The following is a 9,489-nucleotide window of genomic DNA, read 5'->3' as shown; positions in this document are numbered from 1 at the left end:
GACCATATCTTTCGGAAAGCAGAGTATTTTGGTATTCTTGCTGTACAGTTTTCTGACATCTTTTACAGCATAGTCACCAACAATCAGAGTCTCAGGCCCAGTCATTAGCTTTGCCTGCGGCCTTTTACTCTCACATTGACTCTCAGTTCTTACCCCGCTTTGAGGAGATAGCTGCTTATCCAGGTCATCAGATGGAGATTTAGGATCCTGCGACAATGGAGCAAATCGGTTTTGAAGTTGTAGGCTTGGTTGTTGTGGAGGTGTTTTGCAGGTTTTACTTTTCTCAGCTGTCCTTGGCTTTGGCCATCTGGGTGCAGGGGTTGAGGAGGAGTTCTGCCTGTGTGCTAATGCAGGCCAGCCAGTCGCATCACAAATCTCAGGGCGCTGGGCTCTGCCTGTTAGTCGTCCTCCCACATATTTACTCTTCGGCTTTGCACCGAGAGAGTTCCAGGGAGGACTACCATACATCAGCACATTTAGAGATACTTGTTGACTCAAGTAGTTCCAGGTTGGGTTACTTTGTACTTCAACTCCACATTTCAGAGGTACCCATTATACCACTACACAGGCCTTTTTCATGGAGGATATTTAGACAGGAAAAGCACAGATGTAAATAATCAAATTTATGATGGCTGAATTCAATTTTTGCTGCTTCAACATTGTGACTATTGTGTTAAGATAATTACTGATGATTGTGATGTAAAGGATTTACACAAGTTAGGAATTCCTTTCTGTATTTGATGGAATATATTGTATCTTGGTTGCTGTTTCGGTCAACTTTAATCCTATTTGCGCCCTAATCTGCAGGGTGTAATCAATCCAAAACTCTGCCAAACGAAAATGTGCAAGTATTGTAAGGAATACAAATGTATTGATCAGATCACATACAACAAATAAAGACATTTTTCATGCAATACAAAGACATTGTAATCAGTATCTTCCCACAAGATAGTGGACCTTAGCTTTATGATTGGCAGACTCTCACAGAAAAACAAAAATCACTTCAGGAATACGGTAAGTATGAAAACAAGTGTTGCCCGTTGAAACAAGTGTCATGTATGTTATTCAAAATTACATCTTCAGTGTTCCCTTCTCTCTTTACTGCAGTGATGTAGAAGTGTACGACAGGGTGTGTTGATGAACCGATCACTGTTTAGTGTGTTTCTGGTGCAACAGACTTTCAGCCAGGTGCTATGTTGCTCTTTATATTTAGTGAAATTGCATGACATAGGTTATTGATTCCTTGAGGCATTTGGTCATCACGAGAGAACGAGTGGTTCAAGCTCATAACACACTCTCCCAGCCAGGTCTTCAGGGACCCTCTCAACAGAGTCATCAACATCAGCATTGTTGTCTTCCGGGCCGCGACTGTGTGCATGCTCATTCACTTGGGTATTTTGGCCTCTGAGGGAGATAAGGAGGGTGACAATTGCAATCACCAGGATGTCTTTAAAGTTGCTTGATATAAAATAAAATGGTGCGTATCAGCTACGTTGTTTTTAGTACCTTCCATCAAGTGCTCCATTGCTCATGTCTTCGGTATCTGGCTTTATTGCTCCTCCGAACCTGTTACTAAACTGAACCATGGTACCTAAAAAATAAAAGTTTTGAGCTGAATCAAATACTGGAGAAATCCAGAGCAACAAGGTGTATGTCATCTTTAGACCTGCATTATCCGATGCACAGTCAAGTGATAATCATCAGTTGGTTTGTCACTAAAGCTGCAACTTTCATATTATAATTTCATATATATACATATATATTACTTGGTGAAGCTTTAAACAATCTAGACGCATTATAAACCAATAAGACAAAGGGGGTATTGGGGGCATTTTGTAATATGAAAGTGTGTATTGCTGCAACTTACCAGCACCCCACCTTCTCCTTCTCCAGACCAGGTAACCTATAACCAGCAGAAGTAGCAGCACCACAAGCACACCCACAACCACTTCTAATGCGACTGAGGATGATGTTGCTGTAGGGGTTAAAAGATCAAGTAGAAGAGTTAGTGATGGGAAAACTAGCTATAATAAGACGAATAAACTCTCATGGGCTCTTTGGATCTTACCGACTACAGTTACTTGGAGTGACTTGGAGGGAACAGAACAGAAGGACCTTGAGGAGATGTTAACACCGTAGACACAGTAATACTCTCCTTGGTTTTTGTAATCTATTAGTGGGAATTCAAAGTATGCCAAGTAGAAGATTGAGTGGCCAAATGCTTCTATTGCTTCAGTGGTGTTCAAGTTAGACTCTGTCAGATAGAAGAAACCTCCAGGATATCTGGAATGAATAGAGCAAGTGACGGAGAAGCTGTTGCCTTGGGTGACGGATATTTTGTCAGGGCTGTAGATCACCATTGCATGAGGAGATGTCAGGGAGATGCTGGGCTTCTCCAGTTTCACTGCAGAGTAGAAGACAGATTTTTACAAACTCATTTCGATCATAAAACATGTTTGCAATCATTGCAGTCAAACTTCCGACAATCATGTTCAACTGGACAAACAAAGCAGGCAAGTATTGACCTGTGACAGAGAGATCTGCAGTATTTCCTTGAGGATAATAGATGACTTGATTGGGCAATTTCTTTTGATATTCACAGAAGTATGAGCCCGTTTTGCTGAAGTCCACTGTGGGGAAGGCAAAGGTTGCAGCTTCGTTCTCAGAGTATCTTTCCATTTTAAATGAGTCTTGGCTCCTTTTCAGGACAAATGTCCCACCCAAGTGTTCTGTTACTACAGTGCAGGTGATCTCAACTCTGTCACCCCAGTTTACCTCTGGAGAAGGACTCAAAGTGATTTGGGGCTTCTGTAGAGAACCTGAAACAGATAATAAGTTGCAGTTGGTTTTGTCATAACAGCCCACGCAGCTTCATCTACCAGCTGAGAGGTAATGACTTCACTCACAGATAGAAAATGAGCCAGGTCTCTTACCGACACAGATAGCACCAGCATCTTCACCATGCCCGCAGTTATTTTCTCCAAAACCGGGGTGCCTACAATGTGTGAGGGCGGCCTCTTCGCCTGTACACTCCACATTATCCAGCCATATTGGACCAGTGCCTCGGCCAAAGTGGGCACTTGCAGGAGCTGAAACTGCATGACCACAGCCAAGCTGTCTGCATACCACATCGGCATTGCCCATTTCCCATTCATCATCACACACAGTTCCCCACTGGCCTTTATAGAGGACCTCCACTCTACCGGAGCATTCACCTGAACCGCCGACCAACCGAGTCTGTGCTGCATATGAAAAAAAGTGTAAAAGTGAGGTTGACTTGCATATTTGTGTGTTAATACACATTCATTCTAACACACAAAGTTAATGCAATGTATTTTGAAAGTATGTCTGTATGACGCATGAAAATATGTACAAAGATATATTATATTCGCTAATGCTAATCGCGGTTAGCATTTCCCCATTGGCGGTAATCTTAAAATTAGCTTAGAAGCTAACGAGTCGGACATGTTATGATGTTCAGCGAAGAAGACAACTTTAGTACTGTTAAAAGCATCTTGCCGTTCAACCTTTTTTGTTAACAGTCCTAGTGAGAGCTAGGTCAAACGTCAAAGGTACTTCATCCATATTTATGTTAAATGTGTTGGCGGCGCAAAGCTACGAAAAAATACATACATAAGCCGCACCGTTGTATAAGTCGCAGTCTCAAAGCGTGGGGAAAAAAGTAGCGGCTTATCGTCCGGAAAGTACGGTAATCATTTTCAACTCAAACACTGTTTTTACTCTGTAAAAAAAATACATTTGTGAAACAAACGCTGAATTGTTTATCTTATTTGTCCAACTGTGTGTGATCATTTTGAATAGATTATTTAAAAGGCTTTACCTGCACAGACAGTGCCAGCATCGTGGTCGTGTCCACACCCGGCTCCTCTGAAACCTTTGAGTGAGCATTGCTGAAGAGATGTCGCATTGTCAAAACATGAATTGCTAGCCTCGACTACTGATCCAATGCCTTGGCCAAAATGGGCACTGCCGGGAGCGCTCACTACATTTCCGCATTCCAGCTGGTCACACACCACCTGAGCTTTACCCGTGGTCCAGTCGGTGTCACACACCGTTTGCCACACTTCGCCATGACGAACCTCTACTCTGCCAGAGCACTCATCCTTACCATTGGCCAAGCGGACCTCCAGACTTCCTGTAAAGTCAAGTAAACTAAAATAATTATACAGTATCAGACATTTCAAATTAATTTGAATGTAGTCAAAGAAATTGCGGATGAATAATATTAAAACAAGAACACTAGTGAAGTATACCTTCAACAACATGGACATATTTAGGTGACATGAAAGCAACTAAACCGAAATAAACTAAACATACTCTCTAATCTGCAGAGGAAGAGCAAAAAATGTTGCCAAAACTGGAACATGTACATTGAAACAAACAATGTGGGCGAGAGATTGAAAGCGGCGATACAGTATTTAGAAACAAGTTTTGCAAAACTAAGTGAAAAAACCATACATAAAATAATACAAAGAAATAGGAGAGATACAATTTAACAATAATAATATCTATGTTTTTTCTTACCCGTGCAGACGGCACCAGCAATTGAGGTGGTGTTGCAAGTTTTGTCTCGAAATGGCCTTTGTTGGCACTGACTTAGTGTTGACTCCATTCCATTGCATTCAATTTGATTGGTCCAGGTGTGTCCTGTGCCATGGCCATATTCGGCAATGGTGGTGATCTTATGAGTCCTCTCGCAGCCCAGCTGTCTGCACACCACATTTGCGTCATTCACATCCCAGGATTCGCCACACACGGTCCCCCACTGGCCTTTGTCGAAGAACTCCACTCTTCCAACACAACGATTGAGCCCATCGGTCAACTTCACATTACCTTGAAATGACAGTTATACGAATATTAAGTTCAAATTTGGTCTATGTTTCTATGTGTGTACTTTTTCGGTCATAGTTGAAATGAACTACATTACATTGTTGTCGATGCTTCGTCCCATTTGTAATTTCAGCACCTCTTGCGTGATTCTTTGATTACGTTAGTTACTCCATGTCATGTCACAAGGTAACCTATGGAGTAATGAGGTTGCTGGTCTTTTAACGACTGGACTCATTGCTTTGACCTTTGACAGTCTTGTCATTTGTCATATTGTCTTGACCCGTTGAAGTGAGGTAGTTTAGGCTAGCTAGCCCCCCCCTCCTTTCAGAGCCTAGTGACAATCAGTGCATTAGAGAGCTAGGTTAACGAGCCTAACTCGCTAGCTTGAACTTTCCAAATGAAGTACAAACTGAACAGCATGATGGGTCCTCCCAAATGCTGAACAAGAGGGACAGATGTCTTTCAATATCGGCTTGTTGAAAAGGGAAGAAAATGATGTCGTGTATGAACGTCCATAAGATACATGGCAGGCATGATCCTGCACTCACATGGAATAAGGTAGATAGTAACGCTAGACATCATTGACGTTCTAAGTTAAAATATTTTAACTTTTTGCCGTCCTCCGTAAAAGATTTACAACTGGATGATAAGTAGCTCGCTCACACAACACAGACGTTTTTTTAAGTTTGCAATATAACATTAAAGGAAAGATATATTTTACAGCTACAAGCATTACTTGAGTAATTCCGTAAAATAATTCCATTCTTTGTAAAAAAAAAAGAAAAGAAAAGTGATTGACTGTCATGCGTGTCGTGCGAGCGAGCATGAGATTGTATCAGTTTTCCCCAATGAAGCAATAACGATGTCCAAACCTAATCCGTCCGCATTACAGTCATTTAGCAGACACTTTTATCGAAAGCGACTTACAATTCAGATTCTATCACATACACCGTATAGGCACAGCTACGGGAGCAATGTTAGGGTTAAATGTCTTGCTCAAGGACACATCGACATGCGACTAGCAGAGCCGGGGATCGAACCGCCGATCCTCTGATTGAAGGACAGCCCTGCTCTCCACAACATGTCACTTATTTGAAAAAGCAGTCACACTAGCTCTCTTTTGGCAAAGTTTCACTTGCACTTGCTCCACCTCAAACCTGTTGTCAAAATCCATTCCGTCGGACAGTTTATTTGTGTTTCCTGTGCCATCCTGACGGTGTTGACTGTCTGCCTGATTCCATGTGAATGCAGCATGACGCTTAATGTTAAATGCTGTTTCCACACATGTGTCCAAAAAAGGTTGAGCCAAATCTTCTTTTTTTTAAATGGCGTATGATTGCAGTTTATATCTCCTTACACAATAAGTGAGGAGAATTTCAATTCAACTTCAAGCCTCACCTGAACATTTCACAGATGCCTCTTCAATGCGATCCTGGCTGGTCCTGACATATTCTACCAGTGTGCACTGTGAGAGAGAGCTCTCTCTACCGCTACAACTGATCCTATACCATTTAAGTTGTCCACCTTGGCCATATGATCCTGAGAACTTGACAGGATCTCCACAGTTCATCTGTCTGCACACCACTGCAGCTTCATTCATTCCCCAGTTAACATCAGTTGCTGATGACCATTGTCCACCATGGTAGAACTCCACCCTGCCTGAGCACTGGTCAGTCCCATTGATCAGTCTCATGTGAGCTGGAACGCAAAGGGGATAGAATCAGCCACTAGTTGGTGTTCGGACACATTTGAAAACAATACCTGGGATTCAAATTGATATTCTGGTTGATATACTGTAGTAGAAATAAATGTTATACAACAGTTTAATGCTTGACAATATTAAGCTAAATATTCATTTGAGGCATTAGGGGAGACAGTTGTAAGTGTAACACTGTATGAAATAAAGTAAAAAACCTGCTAATAACAGAGTAATAACCAAGATGATACCTGTGCACACCACGCCAGCATCTTCACCATGGCCACAGTTATTTTCTCCAAGGGTGGGATGTCGACAGTGCAAAAGGGACGTCTCATTACCGAAGCAGCCTACATCATCCAGCCAGATGTCCCCTTGGCCTTCACCAAAGAAGGCACTGCCTTTGGCTGTCTGAGCTGTTCCACAGTCCATGGCTCTGCACACCACCTGAGCATCTCTGATGTCCCACTCATCATCACACACTGTTCCCCACTGGCCATCACGCTGAACCTCCACTCTACCGGAGCATCGGTCAGTGCCATTGACAAGCCTTAGCTGTGGAACACCTGAGAACAACACCACTCATGTTACAGGTATTCACGAGTTAAAGTCAAATTATGAAATATTAGGCGTTAACTGGACTTTCAAATGTACTCAGTTAAGTCGTTTTTTAGTTACTTATTGCCACCATCAGGTGACCACATGTCCTTTGCTATTCTAATTGAACGGCGCTTCAACACAATATATTGCTGTATTTTGTTTATTACCTGCACATGAAAGAGAAGCACCTTCACATCTCCCTGTGTATTCTTGAAGTGTGCATTGGGAGATGGAGCTCACATTGCCAGAGCATCTACTTGTGTAGCCTCTCAGTCCGCTGTCACCAAAATGGAAGATTTCTTGGGATTTTTGTGGTAATCCACAACTGAGCTCCTGACACACCACTGCAGCCTCTTCATTGCCCCAGTTGTTACATATTTTCCCCCATTGGCCGTCATGGAAGACCTCCACTCTGCCAGAGCAGCGGTCAGTCCCATTGAGCAGTCTGACTGATTCTGGAAAGCAGTATTGTATTTAAAATGTTAAAATGTAAAATATCAACATTTCATTCATGAATTACAATATGTTCACATGATAGGATTTGTAGTACGGATAACAGACTGTAACTGCTTCTGAATCTGTGATATTGCACCAAAAACAACTATAAAAAGGAGGAACAGCAAAGGATGATTGCGACAGGCTGCGGGACGATTTCGTAATTTAGTAGTTTTTTTGTAGAAATTTGAAAATAATGTTTAAGAAAATTCCTCAATAAATATCAGCAGGGGGTTAACTTCCGATACAGCAGGCATATATACCAGACATACATGCAAAAACCAATCAATATTTTCCATAAATATCTGTGCATGCATCACCATTGCACACAAATGCCCATTGTGATGTCCAAAGTAAATAAAACAAATGCGAAAGAAGCAGATAAAGCTTCTCAGAAATCTTCTTCTCTCTATCCCTCACTGCACAGGGTGGATCCTGATCTTGACGCATGTCCTCCCCCACCTCCACCATATGCGGCCCACCCCCCGGTCCAGCAGCACAGCAAGGTTCGCCCACACCAAGACAGCCTGACTTCGACCCATCTCCAACCAGCACTCCTGCCAGCAACCTCACGAGCATGATCTCCTTCGTCGCCAACTTCATGCAGCAGATCACACACGCCATGTCCCAACTAGGCAGCCCAGATAAGTCACCTGGGGACAGCTGGAGGCTCAGTGAGAGGTTCCTACCACCACCCATATGATACCAGAAGTGGACGATTACCAAGAACAGACTACTACGCCAGACTCCATGTTGTCTTCAACGAGCACAGCAGCCTTCAGGAGCCTGCAAACAGAGGAGATTGGGCAGGCAACTGGAAGTGCCACCTCAAACAGTGCTTCCTGGGTGGACTGTTGCCACCCTTCTCTGCAGGAGTAAAATTAAGTTGTGTTGGTTATGAAGAAGCCTGTCTCACTGAAATCATCAGACATGTCAATCATGCTGAAAAACAAGACGCTGCTGACAAGAAGAAGAACACTGAGACCAAAGAAGAGCAGCTGCACATGGCTCAACTGACCATTGTCCAGGCTGTCCAGAGCATGGCCATGGGCCAACCACAACAACAACAGAACCAAGGGGGGTTCAAGTTTCTACAGCCGTGGCAGAGGCAGAAGACAAGGAGGAAGAGGTCGTGGTTTCCAAGGACGAACTCCGCTGGAGAAAGACGAGTGCTAGATCTGCCCCAAAAAAATGACATTGGGCAGCCGACTGTCCCCAAAGAGATAACAGCTGTCCCAGGGGCCACAGGGATGCTGGATGTCTGACTGAACCAAGGTCAAGGAGGCATGCGGACAGAAAGGGAGACATCCTACTGCAGCACCAGAGAAGGGAAGTCAGCAACACACAGCATACACAACGAAGAACAGCTTGCTTTTACTAACCACACTAACCACACAATAGCAGTTACAGTTATTACAGGATGCCATACAGCACTTAGAGAAAATGACTGAACCTGTACCAGCTGTACAGACTTAAAGATTTACTGTCCCTATGACATTTGCTCATCATGATGACATGGCTCCACCCATTAGAACGAAGCATACATTTTTGTCCTCACAATGTTGTCCTGTAAGTCTGCTACAGAGAGATCTTATGTTGAGCCTAGGCATTAGCCAGATGTCTATACCAGATGGTCTTTAAGTTGTTAGCAATCCAACAAACAATGATACAGTACAGTCCAACTACCCCTCTGAATTCCTCTTCCCATTGCAACACACCTGATAAACATGGTCCATGATATTGTGTCTGCGCATGCAAACTTTATGTCTCCAGAATACTTACATTGCACCGCACATGTGTCCCATGGCCCTGACTCTGATTATGAAAACATGTTTTATCAGTGCCTG

General features: G+C 43.1%; 1 protein-coding gene across 1 annotated transcript; it reads right to left on the bottom strand.

Moving 5' to 3' along the window:
* Nucleotides 1-2,898: 2,898 nt before the first annotated feature.
* LOC306793552 (scavenger receptor cysteine-rich domain-containing protein DMBT1-like) lies at nucleotides 2,899-7,912 on the bottom strand (the record flags this gene model as incomplete). The annotated part of the gene is made up of 7 exons (XM_079291205.1): nucleotides 2,899-3,242; nucleotides 4,049-4,156; nucleotides 4,546-4,854; nucleotides 6,376-6,549; nucleotides 6,799-7,113; nucleotides 7,315-7,602; nucleotides 7,906-7,912. The coding sequence occupies 7 exons, from the start codon at nucleotides 7,910-7,912 to the stop codon at nucleotides 2,899-2,901; spliced, it is 1,545 nt and encodes a 514-aa protein (XP_079147331.1).
* Between the last annotated feature and the right edge of the window lie 1,577 nt (nucleotides 7,913-9,489).

Source organism: Melanostigma gelatinosum (genome assembly GCF_949748355.1).
Source record: "Melanostigma gelatinosum genome assembly, chromosome: 19".
In the NCBI taxonomy this organism is placed as follows: domain Eukaryota; kingdom Metazoa; phylum Chordata; class Actinopteri; order Perciformes; family Zoarcidae; genus Melanostigma; species Melanostigma gelatinosum.
The sequence above is the reverse complement of the archived record's forward strand: the minus strand, read 5'-3'. Positions and strand labels throughout refer to the sequence as shown.